This window comes from Mauremys mutica, chromosome 2 (genome assembly GCF_020497125.1).
Source record: "Mauremys mutica isolate MM-2020 ecotype Southern chromosome 2, ASM2049712v1, whole genome shotgun sequence".
In the NCBI taxonomy this organism is placed as follows: Eukaryota; Metazoa; Chordata; order Testudines; family Geoemydidae; genus Mauremys; species Mauremys mutica.
Window position 1 is genome coordinate 212383891 of NC_059073.1, and position 19886 is coordinate 212403776.

A 19886-nucleotide genomic window follows, 5' to 3' on the forward strand; every position below is an offset into this window, starting at 1 on the left:
TATTGTAAATTGACACTGCATCTGTTTTAAAAAAGAATTTACTTGAGAATCTTAATTTTGTTTCTTGTGAAAATTATACTCTCCTTGACCGCTGACTCCTATCCATCTTTCCCAACATCCTGACGCTGCTCCCTTTTTAAAGCCACCTCCATTTTCTTAAATGTGCCTATGTGCCATGTGAATCGTTGTGCTCCTGTATGAGGGCATAAAGAGTGGATGGTTGCCACCCTCCATCAGTTCCTTTTTAGCACTCATGGCAGTGAGATGGAACTTAGCTGATGTCCGACCCATTAGGCTTTAGCTTTAGCTAGATGTCTCAAAAGCTTCTCTAAACTCTCTGAAATATCTCAGAACTATTTATATTTTTATTTTTAGTACCCTTGTCTGTTGTAGTGCTTGTCAAACAGAAAGCTGCTTGCAGACCTTCCAGACAGAGTCCTGGAATGGCAGACTCAAAACCCACAGGCTTCAAGCCTTCTCTGTCTTGCAATACTGGTACAACAGACGCTTGTTCTGCTTGAGAGAGTCTCACATCTGAAGCAGGTGTCTCTCCTTTGCTGTAAGAATCCGCAAATCAAAGGATGTGAGGCTGAAAGTCAATCTTCTAGAGTAATCTGTGAGAATGTCATCAGATCCAGAAGAGATGCAGAAGGGAATGCTGATGTCCCCGGTGGGTGACCTTGGCCTGCAGGCAGGAGCCCAAGGAGGGAGAGACTTGCCTGGGGGACCAGGATAGTACCAAGATCTCCTGTCTACCCTGTTCCTGTTGGCTCTCTCCACAGATCTCTGAGGGACCCGTACTCAGTTCCGCAACTCTGGTGACCAGTGGCGGCATTCAGCGGATCGGGGATGGTACCCTGGCAATCAACGCCTGATGCTTTGAGAGCAGTGCTGCTCTGTAGACTAGAAATGAGAGGACTGATGTCTCGGAGACTGTCAACATGCTCGTGATGATCCGTAACAACGATCCAGAGATGGGACTCCAGGGACAGGTGTGTCAACCCTCTGGAGTGATGTCATGGACTGGGAGACTGGCTCGGGCTCTCCCAGCACCAGGGCTCTGGGGACACACCTCTGCAGACCACCGGAAATCAACACCAGTTTATTTCTATCCCCCACATCCCTCTTCAGGGACCCTTCTCACGAGCATCTGTTCACTCAGGAGGTGCAGGGCCTTCTGTGAGTGGGAGCCATGGAGGAAGTCCCTCTGCTCTTGAGGGGGAAAGGGTTTTACACCCACTATTTTTTTGATCCCAAAGGCCAAGGGTGGTCTGCGCCCCATCCTCGACCTGCGGAGCCTCAAGAAGTATCTCAAGGAGTTGAAGTTCTGCATGGTCTCCCTGGTCTCCATCATTCCTTCCCTGGATCCAGGAGACTGGTATGTTTCCCTCGACCTAAAGATGCTTACTTCCACATATTGATATTTCACTGACACTGACGGTTCCTACGTTTCGTGGTTGGGACCGCGCACTACTAATTCATAGTGCTCCCTTTCGGCCTAGCAATGGTGCCAAGGGTGTTTATGAAGTTCATGTTGGTAGTGGCGGCCTACCTTAGATGTAGGGGTATCCAGACCTACCTGTAACTCAACGACTGGCTCATCAAAGGCCACTCCAGGGACCAGGTCCAGCGCAGCATTGAGATACTGTGAACCACTTAAACTCTATTCTTTGGACCAGGATCATCGGATTGGTGCTCAACCCTACCTGAGCCAGAGCATTCCTGTCCTAGGCCAGGTTCAGGGCAATGTCAGATCTGATTTGCCAATGTCATTGCCCACCTTCTTCACCACTACTCAGGTCTGTCTCAGACTATTGGGGCACATGGCAGCATGCACATACGTTGTCCAACATGCAAGACTCAGACTACGCCCCCTCTAGATCTGGCTGCGTCAGTCTACTTCCCGGCCAAACATCACCTAGATAAGCTTATCATGATCCCGCCACAGGTACTTATGTCACTGCAGTGGTAGTCCAACCCGATTCTGGTGTTGGAAGGTACGCCATTCATGAGCCTGCGACCCACTGTCTCCCTGATTTCAGATGTGTCCAACCTCGGTTGGGAGCACATCTCGGTATACTGCAAACTCAGGGGTTATGATCTTGAGAGGAGCTCACTCTACATATGTCAGGGAGCTCAGAGCCATCTGTCTGGTTTACGGAGTCTTCCTTCCCCAACTGTCCGGTCAGGTGGTGCAGGTGTTGACGGACAACACAGACTCCATGTTCTAAGTCAGCAGGTGGTGGGGGGGAGCTTGTTCGTTGGCTCTGTGCCAGGTAGCCCTCTGTCTGTGGGACTTCTCAATTCATCATGCAATCCACCTGGAAGCCTCACACCTCCCCAGCATACAGAACACACTGGTGGATCACCTCAGGAGATCCTTCTTCTCTCACCACAAGTGGTCCCTTCACTGTGAGGTTGTCAGAATGTTCTTCCAGAAGTAGGGAGCTTCCTGAATGGACCTGTTCACCACCAGACAGAACAGAAAATGTAATCAGTTCTGCTCTCTCCAAGGCCTCGGCTAGGGTGACTAGATAGCAACTATGAAAAAACGGGACGGGGTGGAGGTTGGGGGGTAATAGGCACCTATATAAGAAAAAGTCCCCAAAAATGGGACTGTCCCTTTAAAAACTAGACATCTGGTCACCCTAGCCTCGGCAGAGGCTCTCTTTCTGATGCCTTTCTCCTGCCTTGGTCAGGCGACCTGATGTACACCTTCCTGCCATTTCTGCTCATCAGCAAAGTCCTTCTAAAGATCAAGACGGACAAGGCACGGGTTATTATGATAACCCCAGCATGGCCTCGCTAGCATTTGTTCAGCCGTAGCAGCCCCGTGGCCACTTCCCAGACGCCCGGACCTACTCTCACAGGATCACAGTCTGCTCCTGCACCTGAACCTCACCTCTTTCCATCTCACAGCTTGGATGCTGCGTGGCTGAATCCAGAGGAACAAGCCTGCTCTAGTCAGGTAGAGCAGATTCTCTTGGAGAGCAGAAAGCCCTCCACCAGAGCAACTTATCTGGCAAAAGTGGAAAGCGTTTCTCTTGCTGGGAGTTGGAGTGCAATATCTTCCCAACCCAGTAGTCTCTGCAGTCCATTTTTGGTTACCTGCTTCACTTAAAGCACCAGGGCCTTGTCTTCTCTTTGATCAAGGTGCACCTGGCAGCCATATTGGCCTTCCATCCTTGCTTCCTGGGTAGATCGGTATTCTCACGTGAGATGTTGATTAGGTTCCCAAAAGGCCTTGAAAGACTTTTTCTGCTGATCCAGGACCCAGTTCCCCAATGAGGCCTCAGCCTGGTCCTCTCCAGGCTCACAGGTCTACCCTTTGAGCCTATGGCTTCTTGTTCCCTTTCCCACTTGTCATGAAAGGTTGCATTCCTTGTAGCTATTACTTTGGCGAGTCGTATCTCTGAGACTAAAGCACTCACTTCAGAGCCCGTGTACACAGTATTCTACAAGGACAAGGTCCAGCAGTGGCCCCATCCAGCCTTCCTTCCAAAGGTGGTGTCGCACTTCCACGTCAACCAAGATATCTTCCTCCTGGTGTTCTGTCCAAAGCCTCATACTACCAATGAGAAGAGGCAGGTGCACACTCTAGATGTTAGGTGTGCGCTGGCTTTCTACCTGGAGCGCACCAAGCCTTTCCGCGGACTGGCCCAACTCTTTATCGCGATAGCTGACAGGAAGAAGGATCTCCCGGTGTCCCCTCAGGATTTCGATTTGGATCACCACCTGCGTCTTTACTTGTTACGAGCTGGTGCGGGCTGTACCTTCACCAGTAGTGAAGGCTCACTCGACTAGGGCGCAGGCGTCTTTGGCTGGCGTATGTCCCTGTCCATCTGCAGGGCCATGACGTGGTCTTCAGTACACACATTTATGACTCATTACACCATCACTCGGCAGGCCAGAGATGACGTTGGCTTTGGAAGAACTGTGTTGCAATCGACGCATCTATGAATTCCTACCCACCTTCTATGGTACTGCTTGGGAGTCACTTAAAATGGAATGGACATTGTGATGGGTTGGATCACAGAACCCCCTTGGGAGCTGCCACCTGATGTGCCAAGACTACCTCTGCACCTGCTTTCCCTGCCAGCTAGGGAACCCAACACCCCGTCTTGCTGAGCCAGATGCTCCCGTCTGGTCCAACAAAGACCCAGGGTCTGACTTACTTGCCCCAAAGCTGCAGGTTTACCTGAAAGAGGCTAACAGAAGTGTTCTTGTCTTTAACACCCAGATGCCCAACTCCCAATGGGGTCTAAACCTAAATAAATTTTTTTTACCCTGTATAAAGCTTATGCAGGGTAAACCCATAAATTGTTCGCCCTCTATAACACTGATAGAGAGATATGCACAGTTGTTTGCTCCCCCAGGTATTAATATATACTCTGAGTTAATTAATAAGTAAAAAGTGATTTTATTAAATACAAAAAGTAGGATTTAAGTGCTTCCTAGTAGTAACAGACAGAACAAAGTAAGTCACAAAGCAAAATAAAATAAAATGCACAAATCTATGTCTAATTAAACTGAATACAGATAAGATCCTCACCAGTTCCAGAATGCTCCCTCTTACAGGTTAATCTCCTTTTAGCCTGGGTCCAGCAATCACTTTCACCCCTTGCACACTGTCCTTCGTTCCAGTTTCTTTCAAGTATCCTCGGGGGTGGAGAGGTTCTCTCTCTTTAGCCAGCTGAAGACAAAATGGAGGGGTCTCCCATGGGCTTAAATAGACTTTCTCCTGTGGGTGGAGACCCCCTCCTCTCTCCTATGCAAAGTCCAGCTCCAAGATGGAGTTCGGGAGTCACCTGGACAAGTCAGATGTCCATGAATGACTCACAGTTTCTTACCATGGGTCACATGCTACCTTGAACGTCCTCAAGTAGACTTCTTATGTGGATTGGAGCACTCCAAGATTCATTGTCCTTTAAGTGTTTCTTGATTAGGTACTTAATTTTAACGTTCCTTTCTCCAGCAACTGACCAAATGCTCTACTAAGGTTATTTAGCAATCAAGCCAGTACATAGCTGATATTTATAACTTCTAATACAAAAATGATACATGCATGCTGATAGGATTAATAGATTCAGTAGCTCATAACCGTATAGATATGTTACATGGCATATGTAGCATAGATAGATTCAGTAGATCATATTCCAGTTACATCATATTCCCATAAAGCATTATGGGGTACAGCATCACAGATATGAGCAAGCACTAGAAGAAGGGACAGTTACCTTTCATAACTGTTGTTCTTCGAGATGTGTTGCTCATCTCAATTCCATGACCCGCACTCCTTCCCCTCTGTCAGAGATCTGGCAAGAAGGAACTGAAGGAAGCGGGAGCTGGCGGTGTCCCTTATACCAGTGCATATGCGTGCCACTCCAGAGGGTGCCAGAGCTGGTCCCCTATGGATACCACTGAGGGGAAAAACTTCTGGCACCAGTGCACCAGCACCTACAATGGAATGGTGCCAAGGAATGGACATGAACAGCACATCTTGGAGAACAACAGTTATGAAAGGTAACTATCCCATCCCCAGCAGTGTCAACTCTAGCACAATAGTGTAAATTCAGGGCCACACACTGCACTGAGATATGAACCTGTGCTGAAACCACCCTACCAGATAGTCCTGCCTATGAAAAAGGTTTATTTCTCCTCACCATCCCTGAAACATACCTTTCCACCTGTGTTGAGCAGAGACCTGTCATCACTGAGGTCTAAGAGCCAGGTTGCCATTCTTTGCAGACCCCATCTGTAAGTGCACCAAGGTTGACACTGTCTGGTCAGAAACCTGTCATCCCTCTGTACATATATGGAATGCCATTGTACCCCTATCAGGGCCTGCCCTCTTGGGCCTCTGAGTTGATCCCTGCGTTAGTAGATGAGGAGGAGGTCCCCCACTCCTCCCACTTCCGTAGTGAGACACCAGTTGCTAGATACAGAGAGGAATGGGATCTGGAGGCCAAACGACCCCAATTATTTCCTAAAGAGATTTTTTCATAATCCTCGGAGAAAGCAGTATCCTTGGCACTGATATTGGCACTGGCCAATTTCAAGGCCTTTTAAGAGCTCCTGGTGCAGATTGAAGACACCTTGGAGACTGAGACGTCAGTCATCTCCAAGAAGTTTCAGAAATTATTTTTCATTTTGTCAGCTGCCGGTCCCACTAGGATTGCCCTCTGTATAAATGAAGGTGTCCTGGACCCAAAGAGCCTTGTGGCAAACACCAGCCACTAAACACCACCAGCAAAACATGTAAAAAAAACTATAGCAGTTACCCACTGGGGTTTCTGTTACTTTTACTCCCACTCTAGCCCAAGCTCCCTAGAAGATATGATGGTCTGAGAGAAGTTGAGCTTTGCCAAAAACATGCTTAAGGATAAGGATCTCCAGTGCTTAGATCTGTTTGGAAGAAAGGAAAAATGGGCAGCCAACTGCCAGCCATTGCAAATGAAATATGGCTTTTCAGGATACCATCATAGAAATGTAGGGCTGGAAGGGACCTCAGCAGGTCATCTCTTCAGCTGCCCCACGCTGAGGCTTACAGTGGCTCTCCTACAGCTCATGGAGTCTCCATTCAGGCCATTAGTGAAAAGGTCATTATATCCTCTCACTATCAAGACAGTCATTGATTTCTCTCCAACCTTTGTAACCAGGTAGAGTCATTCACATGTACAACAATTGTTCCAAAGATTTAGTTTCATAGATTATATTTAGTAGTTCTATTTCACATTTAAGAGTAATTTTTGCCATCAACTAGTGGTAGCCTTCATTGGGTCATGAGATTTACAAAAGATGAATCCTGAAAAAAATTTGTGTGCAGCTTAATAATAAAGTGTCTCAGTGATGCGCTCTGCCTCCTCCTGGAGGCAAATGTGGATGTTGTTTGAAAGCGTTCCTCACTAAGGAGGCTGCATCTGCCCAGTCTTTACCTTCTGAGCACCCACACTTTCAATTCCAAATCAATATGATTCAAAATTGAGATAGAGATCTTTAGATCTGGTGCCACCATTTAATAAATCATTGGCATTGTCCGTAAAGATTTTCTCAAAAATTTTGGAATCCTTGATGGTACTCCTCCATAGACTGGGAAGTAGGAACTGAACTGTCAGAAGCTCTTAAACCTTTAAGATATATAGAAGCTGCCTTTTCTCTTTTTATAAGAAGAATTTTGCATCCAGTTATACCCAAGTGATATCTCATGAATTGGATCCAAACAATCCAACACCAGGTGCTTCTGGGAAGACTGGGATTTGAGAATTGATACTGGAGGTTGATCTGTCCCCAAAGCACTGGTTGGGTTTCTAGGGACAACATGTTTGTCATTTCTCTAAAGAGGAAGTGAATCAGAGCTCAGTGTCTCTGGATCCAGGCTGTCCTACATTTCTCCCAGTGAGAAGGTTTTTGCTGGAAAACATTCCAAACATCCATATAATTGGCTTAAGAGGTTCAGTCTGCAGACCTGGACGTCGTTTGAACCAATAGCAAAGTTTCCTACAAACCAGGACTTTAACTCTTGGATACATAAAGTATCTGCATCCAAAAAGGAAGGAAACAAACAAAAAAAATAAAACCGCCTTTGAAGAAAGGAAAAGTTTTGCTGGAATTTGCTTTGGCAATTGCTTCTCTTTCTATTGGATATCTAAATTCTAAGCCTCCTCTTCCATCTTTGGGAACTGATGTGCCTGGATAGGCAGTTCTACAACCATACTGTGAAATGTTTATGGATCACTTTTGAATACAGGGTTCTAAACAAATCCCAGCCTGAGAAAGCAATACTGCTAAGGGCATGTCTACACTACGAAATTAGGTCGAATTTATAGAAGTTGATTTTTTTTAGGAAGCGATTTTATACAATCGATTGTGTGTCCCCCCACTAAGCGCATTAAGTTGGCAGAGTGCGTCCACAGTACCATGGCTTCCGGAGCGTTTCACTGTGGGTAGCTATCCCGCAGTTCCCGCAGTCTCCACTGCCCATTGGAATTCTGGGTTGAGCTGACAATGCCTGATGGGGCAAAAACATTGTCATGGGTGGTTTTGGATACATGTCGTCAGTCGTCCCACCCTCCGTGAAAGCGATGGCAGACAATTGTTTCACGCCTTTTTTCCATGTGGGCGCCATATTGCTTTCAGCAGACGGAGGAATAAATTGGAAAAACTGACATTCCTACCACCGCTTCTGCTGCCACTCTGCTCTCCTGTCTTGATTGATAGCGACTTTCTCCATGTTGGCTATCATGCGCTCCTGCTTCCGCTGCAACTCTGCTCTCCTGCTCTGATGAATCCACCTTGCAGGTCCTCTCGTTGTTCTCTATAAATACCTATTCTTGTGGCATCTCTCTATAAATATCTATTCCATCATCCACCGCTTCTGCTGCAACTCTGCTGTCCTGCAGACGCCATACCACAGCAAGCATGGAGCCCGCTCAGATCACCGTGGCAGTTATCACCGTTGTAAACACTTCGCGCATTATCCTGCAGTATATGCAGAACCAGAACCTGCAAAAGCAGGCGAGGAGGCGATGGCAGCACAGTGATGATAGTGATAAGGACATGGACACAGACTTCTCTCAAAGCTGTGACAATGTGGACATCATGGTGGTAATGGGGCAGGTTCATGCCGTGGAACACCAATTCTGGGCCCGGGAAACAAGCACAGACTGGTGGGACCGCATAGTGTTGCAGGTCTGGGATGAATCCCATTGGCTGCAAAACTTTCACATGCGTAAGGGCACTTTCATGGAACTTTGTGACTTGCTTTCCCCTGCCCTGAAGCACAAGAATACCAAGATGAGAGCAGCCCTCACAGTTGAGAAGTGAGTGGCGATAGCCCTGTGGAAGCTTGCAACGCTAGACAGCTACTGGTCAGTCAGGAATCAATTTGGAGTGGGCAAATCTACTGTGGGGGCTGCTCTGATCCAAGTAGCCAACGCAATCACTGAGCTGCTGCTATCAAGGGTAGTGACTCTGGGAAATGTGCAGGCCATAGTGGATGGCTTTGCTGAAATGGGATTCCCTAACTGTGGTGGGGCGATAGATGGAACACACATCCCTATCTTGTGACAGGAGCACCAAGGCAGCCAGTACATAAACCGCAAGGGATACTTTTCAATGGTGCTGCATGCACTGGTGGGTCACAATGGACGTTTCACCGACATCAACGTGGGATGGTCGGGAAAGGTACATGACGCTCACATCTTCAGGAACTCTGGTCTGTCTGAACGGCTATAGCAAGGGACTTACTTTCTAGACCAGAAAATAACCATTGGGGATTTTGAAATGACTATAGTTATCTTGGGGACCCAGCCTACCTCTTAATGCCATGGCTCATGAAGCCATACGCAGGCAGCCTGGACAATATTCAGGAGCTGTTCAATTATAGGCTGAGCAAGTGTAGAATGGTCGTAGAATGTGCCTTTGGATGTTTAAAAGCACGCTGGTGCAGTTTACTGACTTGATTAGACCTCAGCGAAACCAATATTCCTATAGTTATTACTGCTTGCTGTGTGCTCCACAATATCTGTGAGAGTAAGGGGTAGATGTTTATGGCAGGGTGGGAGGCTGAGGCATTAAGTGTTACTGGAATTGATTAGTTAGCGCTTGCTCTATAACCTTCTGCAAAAATTGAAGATTAAAGCTAAAAAGCCTTTCCACTCATACACAACCCAAAATTAGAATCATTCTGCAGTCTGAGAAAACAATATTTATGAATGTGCATAATGAATTCCAAGTAGCTTCTTCACAGTCTCACCACAAGAAAATGGATTGAAGCTGCCTCTCCTTCTGCCACAGTTCTGCTTGACTAAGCATTAACATCACCCTCAACTAACAACTATGCCAAAGATAAACAAGAATAAAATTTTATTGCAGAGACAACAATAATTTTGGCATGGTCTCATTGGACAGAGATCGAAACAAGATGTGAGAATAAAAAAAAATCGAACATATTTAATACAGACTTTGAGTGATAGCCTCTGATACACTAGAGTAGCTTTGCACTGGCCCACCATGCATGCCCCTTGTTTAGGGGGAATCTTTGGGTGATTTAAGCCACAGTGGTTATGTCCCACCACTCCCTGCAGCTGGAGCAGGGGACATGACTGGGCCCAAGGATGCATACCTGGGAAATCCATGCACCTTGACAATTCCAGGCAATAAATGGCCTGAGGGCCTGAGGGCCACTGGCATCCCAAATAAATTAGAACAGCCCTCAGAAGCACTAGTATGCTCTGACGGATCCTGCTTAACTAAGAGCAGCCACAGGATTGGTATGCAAAACTGGCTGAAGGCCTCATTTACACAGAAGCCCAATAGCTGCTCCAAGCTGCAGCAGATGATCTGGCCTTTTAATTTTCCTAAAGGGGGGTGGGGGAATCAAGGTACTCCCCAGAAATGTGACTAATATAAAGATAGAGTTAAAGGATTTAAGCCTTCAAGGAGCAGAACTGTCAACAGATTAATGTCTTTTTGGTCCCAAGTTATTTTAGAACAAATTGCTCAAGTGTAGCTTTTCCAAATCTCCCACCTCTTTAAACTTCTCAGCAATTCCACTTTAACCCTCCAATGGTCTCCCACAATAAGCAAGGGACTGAATTTGGGCCTTCAAGCAGCCAGAAAATGCATCTTATTATGTTGGACATAGAATATTTCCTCCACTGTATCTCTACTTTGTTAAATCTCTAGTATCCAACTCAGTGCTTTACTCTTTTGCATTGGGGTGTGTGTGTGTGTGTGGGGGGGGAAATAAAGAGACAATGTGGAAGATTTGTATGAGAGATAAGGGCCATCCCTGAACTCTCTCCCAGATAGGACTGCAAACAAAAAAACTCAGTCTGGTGTGGATGAACTGCTGTGGAAGCTATTCTATAATTTAGTGTGAAATGCTGGTAGCAAATTTTTTTTTTTTGGAGATCTTTCATAAGTACATGATGAACTGTGAAGGTGAGATGCTGCATGTGAATTTCAAGCCCCTTCAACTGTCAGCCTGGTTTCTGGGTTCTGAGCAGAAAATTCTTTCGAACATGTAGTTCAAGCTGATGAAATTTTGTTGGAACCTCAGCAGCCATCCAACAGACATTGTTAAGCTTTCAAGTAGAAGTGTTTTGTGAAGTGGCTTATTCCGTGTTTATACACAATCTTGTTTAAAGCCTCCTTATTTTGCACACGGTCCTTTCTTTAAGTCAGGTTAGTGAAGGTGTACCTATCAAGTTCCTGTACAATCTTTCCATCAGGTATCCATCGGCGCTGAACTTCATTTAGGGTTTTTCATTTGAATCCACCATTTCATAACCCTTCAAGTGGTGGCTTTTCAATGGGGAGAAGTCAATGGACAGGGGGCTCATGGTTTTGACCAGTCAGTCTTTCTTCCCTCTTTCTTTGCACATACTGAGTTGCATAGGAGCAGGGATCTCTCTCTAGCTTTGAAGCTCTTTGCAGGGTTTTCTTGGGATTATGTGCTTAAACCAACAGTGGATTTAGATGGGTGCAGTCAATGAGTCAGAGCTTGAGGGTATGATACTGTCTAAAGGGGAAGGTGACCATCTACATGAATATGGTCACCACTTTTGTAAAAGTGTGGTCAGTCTTGTACAAAGTATGCCTTGTGCGGTATCCTTTGAACAGATGCAATCTGCTGAGAATGATTATCTTGTTGTAATGTGCGTATCAACATTGTGTGTGTGGAGTTATGAAATTTTGCTATATGTTTGTAACTCAAACATGTTACAAGTCTGAGAAACGCCCACAGGTTGGCTCTTCAGGAATAACAAAAGAACTGTAAACAAGGGTCTTTGTATGTCATCCCAAAGACATCTCAGATGGAACGTTTGCAGGAGGTGCCAGCCTAATTTGCAATTCATATCAAGGAGTGATGGCAAAGCACGTATGTCATGGAACTGCCTGACCCATCTCACAGCCAGGATTTTTCCAGCAAAAAGGGTCAAGGTATAAAGAAGGGGAGAACAAAGGCAACTGGCCACCTCTTTCCTACCCCATCTCTGGACTGGTGAATTCTAACTGGGGAAATTTTAAAATGAAAGGACTGAGATCCCCAAAACTATTTGGGCAAGTGTGACAGAGTGCCAGGCAAGAAAGGCTGAGTCAGCACTCTGTTCATAGCAACTCCAATCAAGCAAGACAGATTGGAGCTGACTAAGCAGAGCTGTGCCAAATTTGTGGGTGGGACATGGCAGATTAAGCTAATTAAGCAGTTAGCCAGAGCCCACAAATAGGCACAAGAAGGAAGTGAAAAGGAGGAAGCAGGCAGTAAGAGGGGAGAGCGAGAGAGAGTGCTCTCCCCTGCTTGTTTATAGGAGCTGTATATGTTATGAAGGTGATGGGTACTCCATTTCTAAACTGCACAAGGTGTTGGACCAGCACCAGGGCTCTGTGTAGTTTGTAGCCCTGGACAGAAACAGAACCAAGAAGGCCCTGTTACAGCAACCCAGAGAGATTTATAGAAAACTAGCAGATTTAACATCCCGGCTATCCTTTGGCCTACATACTTTGATCCAACTGTAAAGTATTTTATTTGCTTTGACCTCTTAGTAACTCTCATTCCTTTTTCTTAGTTAATACATCTTTAGTTTACTAAAGGATTGACTACAGTATTGTTTTTGGTGTAAGGTCTTGAGCGTCCATTGACCCTAGGTAAGTGATTGGCCTCTTGGGGCTGGAAGAACCTAATGTGTGGTGATTTTGGTTTTAATAACCTTTCATCACAGAAATCCAGTTTGGGTGGTGATATAGGTCTAGAGGGACTGCCTGTTGCTTCATGTTAAGCTAGTATAGCAATCCAGTAGTTCACATTTATTGCTGGTTCGGTTAATCTAATCATAGAATATGCCACCAGTATGGGAGTGTCTTCCCATCTTTTTTTAAAGCATGACCTAAGATTGGCCCTCAGCTGTGACCCATACCAGGCATGGTTACAGAGGGAAACAGTGTTTTCTTGTAAATCCAGGGTCCTTGACATGTAACTTAGATCTGATGTGCCACATAGTACACGGTATACTTAACTAGCCTATAGTTACATCAAGCAAATATTTTTTTATTTGTATTAGCTTATGATCTTCTAGCTCACACTGAAGGTAGTATGTAAACTACTAAATTTAATAGTATTAGGAGGAAAGACAAGTACCGGTATGTATTTTTGCAATTTTTAAAATTACAACTTTTCTTTTAAAAGAACTACCGTGTTTAAAATATCCTTTGTTTTGTCTTTTGTTAGGATGAAATAACTTTAATTATGGGTTTCTATGTGTTTTAAATAACCTGTTAGTCCTATTTTGGGTCCAATACAGTAGAAAATGTCTCTTAACTTTGGCCTTTGGAAGGCTGCACATATCAGCTCTGCAGTCAGCCTATCTGTCTAGGACAAAACAGTGGTATCATGTGGGATTTTGGGCTCTATTTTAATGTTATGAAAAGGATTTAACTAACATTGAATCCAAATGTAATTTGCATATTTATTATGTTAGAATTATTTAAAATGTGTATACCCTAATGGACAATGTTATTTACGTACTTTGTTATTCAATAAACAGTATTTGTGTGTTGTTTTATTCCCACCCAGGATTTTGTGACTACAATTATCCGTTTATTTGAAAGTCCATCAACTTCCATTCGAGCAAAAGCCTTTCTGGTCCTGTTACAGGTGCTAATTAATAACAGAGAGATGTTACTGCTCAGTTGCCAAGCAAGGTAAGATGCTAATGGAGAATATAATTAGACATGTAATGTGTATTTTCAAAGTCAGCTCTGTAAACTCTATCAGTAAATACTGTAGTGGTTTTTTTTGAGCCATTTTTTTGAGAGCAACTGATTTTCCATTTAAGATTAATCGGCTATCATAAGAGTCCCCCAGAATAGTAGTGATTACTATAATGAAAAGCCAGATTGTTTGGTGCCCATATACTGACCAGTCACAACTGGAAGTTTCGTGGTTGCTAGGGAGGGCCTTTGATCCCATTGTTTCCTATCCATTTGGAATAATTTCTGCTCCCAACTGGGGACTAGCAAGGAGCGGTCTCTACAATAAGTAGAAAGAGATCAGTGACTGCAATTGTTGCTGGCCTCTGTGTTAGGACTGAAGGTGGGAAATTGTTCATTGCACACTGTGCCTCATGGTGGGGTCAAGCATAATTGTAAGCTTTTAACTATAATGGTCACTACTGGTGGAGAACGCCCCTCAGAGTTCCCACTGTGGTGGTGCAGGTCAACACCATGTCCAATGATTAATAGGCACAAAATGGCCTTATGTTTATGTATGGACTTGGAGTATTCCAACAGACCATTCTGTTGAAAAGAAAGCGAAGAGAGATATTTTTTCTAACACTTCCTTGCTGATTTTATCAATTTCACCTATTATTTTACAATGTGAGATATGACAACCTGACATTCAAGGCTGTACAAATGGGTAGACCACTCCAAAGTAGAGTGAATTTGGAGTTTTTTCTATCTGCTACAGTGATCCAAATGATTTTCAATGATATGTTTTTAACAGGAACACAGTAACTTAAATTTCTCTGCATCTTCTTCTGACATCAGAAATGTCTCCATTTTTGGACCAAATGGAGTGCTATATGCCTTCAGACTCTATTAAAATGTGAACTGCTAAAGTAATTTTGGAGGGGATAATGGGAAAAATAAGAAGAGGAAAAACCAACCAGGGACATACTTTTTACCCCAGATAGTCACAAGAATCTGAAAACCGAGGATCATATGCTACTTTCCATCGTACAGTGTGAAGAACATCATGTGGTATAAAACCCACCAAGTAGCAGATTGGATGGGATTGTGTTCCATGGTGTCATGGAGTGCAAGACAGGCAGGATTGGAGTTAGTAGTAAAAAGGAACAGAGCTGGGGAACATTGTCTACTACCACTCATGAATCAGTTCTGGACTGTTATTTTTTTAATGACTTAATGATAATTGTATACTTGTTAGTGGACATGTGATTGTGTAGTTAGAGGAATATTTTACAACAAAAGTCCTGTATTAATGGGTACTACATGTTTATAAATAATTATTAGCATATTATGAGAAGAAAAACTTTGATTTTTGTCACCAGATTAAATTAATAAATTATATTTCAGGTTTTTATTTATAATACTTTCAAATGAACCATTTTTGTGAGGAGAGTGGTGGGACAAGCTATGTACATTGTGAATCTTGGTTCTGTTCTAATATTATTTTCATGGTACTCAAAACAAAATAGATAATGGGCCAATACACACTATAAACCATCAAGATGAACAGCTCTGTTTTACAGCATCAGAAAAGACTTTATTGAACTGGCAAACTGTTTTTCTTCACATATTATGATTTCTTTAAACATAATGGTAGCTTTTTAGCGAACAATTTATCCCTTGACAGGATAGCTGATTGAAACTAAAACATTTCTCTGGTGCTCATATTATGAGATAGATACAGTGCGATGGGAGAGGAGAAATAGGCCATTATATGGGGAGACAGTTACTTTTGTAATATTCTGGACCCTGGATGCATTTTATTTGACCCAGCATGGATAATGGATGTTCTTTGATGTGTATCAATGGGCATTCATCAGTATATTTCAGTTATGTAAGTATCTCCTAGATTTCTGGAAGAACCATACAGCTATTTCAGAATGATTAGAAGTACAGTAGCAAGAAATTAGCTGACTTTAAAAATAAAAAAAATTGAGTATTTCAGGCATTTTTAAATAGACTGTGCTTTTGTGAAATGTATAGCAAGTCCAGTAAACATGGCAAAATTTGTGTCTTGGTTTCTTCTTTAGTAATATTTTGATAAAGATAAAATCTATACAGACAGGAAATGCATATAACACATCATATTGCTTCAGACTATAAAATCTGGTGGTAAAAGACAATTGATGCAAGGGAAAAGATCACCAGGAATTAATTGAGGCAGGTGATACAAAAGTCCAGAGTAGTAACAACCCTAAGGCAACACTGCATATATCTCCATAGTTTCAAGATAAATGCTGTTCAGTCTACTTTAGACAGGGTTTTTATTTTAACCAAGTTATCAAGTCTAATATCATTGCAGAGTTTTTTGTGAGTTAGTTGTTAAATTTGCTAAATCTATAAAATAGGATTTGCTAGTTCAAAGTCTATGCTGTTGATTTAAAAGACTCCATTAAAAGAGGTGCATTTCTAAATGAGTATTTCAAAATTAATTATATGGGGACTGGCTACCTGGACAGTGGAGGTAATCTGACACAGGATTTGCAATAGAACCTGTTACACAGACCCTTTCTGAAGTGCTTTGAGACCTTTGGAAAAAAAAGCACTTGATGTAAGTAATATTGTTTTTATTGTTATTTCATCTCTAGGTCACTAGTTTCAGCCCAGTCCAGGAACGAGCAAAAAATATCAGTACTTAAAATTAATTGATCTCAGTCTGAATGCTGCGGATAGGTATCCATATCACAAACCCAGATACCACAGTTGGGACCCATTTAGCATAGCAGAGGGACCAGAGGATTGTATGAGCATGGAAAATTAACTGCCCTCTCACTTTATGAACATAGGTGCTTGAACTAGGGGTGCTGCTGCACCCCATGTATTGAAGTGATTTCCATTTTATACAGGGGTTACAGTTTGGTTGAATGGCTCTCAGCACACCCACTGTAAAAATGTGTTCCAACACCCCTGCTTCCGAATACTCTTGCCAGAGGAATGCAGAGCCATTTTGACCGGAAGGTGTGGGGAAGCCTGCATTGTTGCTATTCATGCTGTGACAGTCCCTTAAACAATTAAAGGTCTTTACTCTCCAGGGCTGTCACCTGGTACTTTTCAGAAGCATCACATTAATGTTTTTAAATACAAAGACATGTCCATTGTATCACGATTACTGTTTCATGTATGTTAGGTAATTTTATAAGTCTTTCAAAGTCCTGTTGTACACAGAATTAGTTGTGGTTTTTTGGTCAATGATTAAGAGTAAACATAGTCCATCATTATTATGGCACTAAAGTACTCTACACAGTACTGAGTTGCTTTGATGTAATAATATAGTCTTGTGACAGGTATCTGTCACTTGATTTATAGTACTCTTTTAAAATGTTTTAGTTGCATTGTAATCAGCTGTTGCTATAGTGCTATTAGCCTTAGAACATTTTGACTGCTGGTGATTTTAAAATGGATGATAGCAGGGTACTCTAATGACAGTGTAGTGGTGTTCTTAGTATTTGATATAATGAATTGATTTTTGTTTTTGCTCACACTTTTTCCCACAGTAACCTTTTTTTCCCTGTAGCTATTATTTTTTATTTCTTTCCCTTTGCCATTCTGTTACGTGATGTATGGCCTCTTTCTTGACTTGCTCTTTGTCTCATAAATATGACACATTGTATCAAAAGAAATAAGGACTGAATGTCTCCACATCAGCTCTCTGTTTAAAGTGTAGTATAATATGCTGTAAGCACTTCCCAAGTTTTCTTCAAACCATTAGTTAAAGAAAATATTTCAGACCATTTTGTGAAAACATTGGTTAGACAGTTAGACAGGTGTCCTAGTCCTAAAATGAAATGTTTTTTCAAAATGTGAATGTAGTCCACTCTTTGGTCTTGATGGCATCTTTATTGCTGTGTTACTTTTTCTCATAACTCATTAACAAGTGAAATAGTCAGGATCATAATGTTCCTTGTTTAAATATTAAAAATGTAAGTCTGAGTAGAATTGCAGCATATAATGTAAAAATATTGAATTTTCCTATTGAAAATATTTTGCCTCAGTAATGATGGTAAAATCATTAAAAATTGCTGGTAAGTGCAAATTACTTATGGTTGTTCAGTGTTGGTGAACTTAGTGTACTGTAGCAGGGAGCATACAGTATATTAGCTGAAAATGAAAGTAATGGGGATATAAAGAAAGGAAACTGAATATTAAGGACAAAATTCCCCTATGTGCAGTGTGCAGCCCTATGCACCACTTGTGAATGGCAGGGGTCAGTGACGACAGATAAAACATCTTGTATTGTTGGCCATTGGTCACAACTGCATAAATTCCATAGCAGGATACCGACTCAAGTCAAACTGTCCTGGTAGCAGTGAAAAACGGGACGGTCCTCAGTGTTCCCTCTGTTACCTGCCTTCACTCTTTTCATTGCTCAAATCCCAAACATGACAGTCAACATATCAATAAAACGAACAGAACCTGTGTGCTCATTTGTCAAGAAAGATTATTGCATAAACTGACTGCATAGGTCCTTGAACTCTACAGAATGCCCACAAAATTATTCTAGGTCCATCAATCTCCATGCCATCATAGAGCTATCCAGCCCTAGCTAGTCAACCCAAGAGCCTGTTGCAGGGACCAGAACTACCCATTGACAGCCCTCTTCTTTGAGGTCCAGCCTATTGGTTGACTCTTGAAACAAGACAACCCAGGGGGTATGCACTGCATTCCAAGCCCTGCCCCACAATCTCATGCTGCCTGGTAAAGCCATCATACCTTAAATTGCACGTAAGCCTGAATTTTTGAGGATGTAAGAGGTATTAATTGGTGCATAGGCTTTGTGCTGACCAAGTGCACAGGGGTGCATTTCATCCAAGTGAAATGAACGTGCAATTCCTATTAATTATAGATACAAGAATAATATCAGAAATTGTATAAATCGTGATTTAAAAGTTCTCCTTGTATATGTGATCTGAAGAAAATCTGGTGCAACTTTATATTTCCTTACTGGAAAAAGACCTATTTCTCTGGTCCTGAAAGAGTTAGGAAAATATACTTATTTCCCCCTGCTTTACAATCCCCATGCTTGAAGTTCTTACCTCAGGAAATGGAAATAACTCTGAGAGAACCTGTCAGTGCAACTCCTAATTGGTTGGAGGGCCTTCAGTGAGTATTACAAAGCATGACCTCCAAAAGAGTGAGACAAGGTCTGGGAGTCATTGTCAGACCCTCTTAAATGGCAGTGTAGACTACCTGCCAGGTCAGAGCACTCCTATTAGGCCACTGTGACTTGCCATCTATTGTACTGGGTAGATCTGTGATTGTTGTATAAAAATTATTACTAAGAAATGAGGTTGGGGCTTTCAGAGAGGCCTACTGCAGTTATGCACCAATTTCCATTGAAGATGATGGGAGCTGGTTGCATAAATCTTAGACATATTTGAAAATCCCAGTCTTAGTTAATGAAATCTACTCTCTGCTCTGATTTAGATTCACCTTCACTGTGCTGATTTATCCACTCCTGCAGAAAAGTGCTGCTTGCCACCAAATTATTTCAGTACCACATAAGTTGTCAGCAGGATGTGGGCAGGTTTTCAGTGCTTAGGGCTGCCATTCACATACCTCACTTTTAAGACTGTCCTTCTTTTCATCTTAACTCCTTTTCTTTTGTATTATTCTTATCTGGTAACAAAAAGTATTAAGTGTGAGATTTCTTCATCATATTTTTGTATCAAGTTTCTTTATCTAGCTGAATAATACGTAACATTTGAAACTCTATCAAATTCATAAAAACCTCATACTTTCCTGCTATGAATTATATTCAGCAGTTGAGAGCTTATTTCATTTGCTATACCAGCAGGGGATTTATAGACTAATTTCCATACTTTTCTTTCCCTTTCTGGGAGCATATGTCAGCTGCACTGCATCCAAAATCTCCCCCTGCAGCACAAGAGATAAAGGTTTGACCAGACTTGCACATTAGCCTAGAACTACAGTAGATTCCTAAAACTGAAATTCCTGTTAGACTATCAGAGTACAATATCTGACTTCCTGTCTGGATAATATACTGAGCTGTCATGTCTATTTGTTTTTACATACTCTATATTTTAAAAGGATTGTTCCTTGTTTCTAGTGATTGTCTACCAAATTATACACCTTCACTTCATTTTATCCACTAAAAAGTTGCTCTTGTATTCATA

The 19886-nt window shown here is 42.6% G+C and overlaps 1 protein-coding gene across 8 annotated transcripts in view; it reads left to right on the top strand.

The window, feature by feature from the left end:
* ULK4 (unc-51 like kinase 4) overlaps positions 1-19886 on the top strand; it is a 448425-nt gene that overhangs the window by 116823 nt on the left and 311716 nt on the right. For all 8 annotated transcript variants that reach the window (XM_045007197.1, XM_045007203.1, XM_045007201.1 and 5 more), the window contains one exon: positions 13577-13704. In XM_045007197.1, the coding sequence (XP_044863132.1) occupies positions 13577-13704 (128 nt within the window). The remainder of the gene's footprint in view (positions 1-13576; positions 13705-19886) is intronic.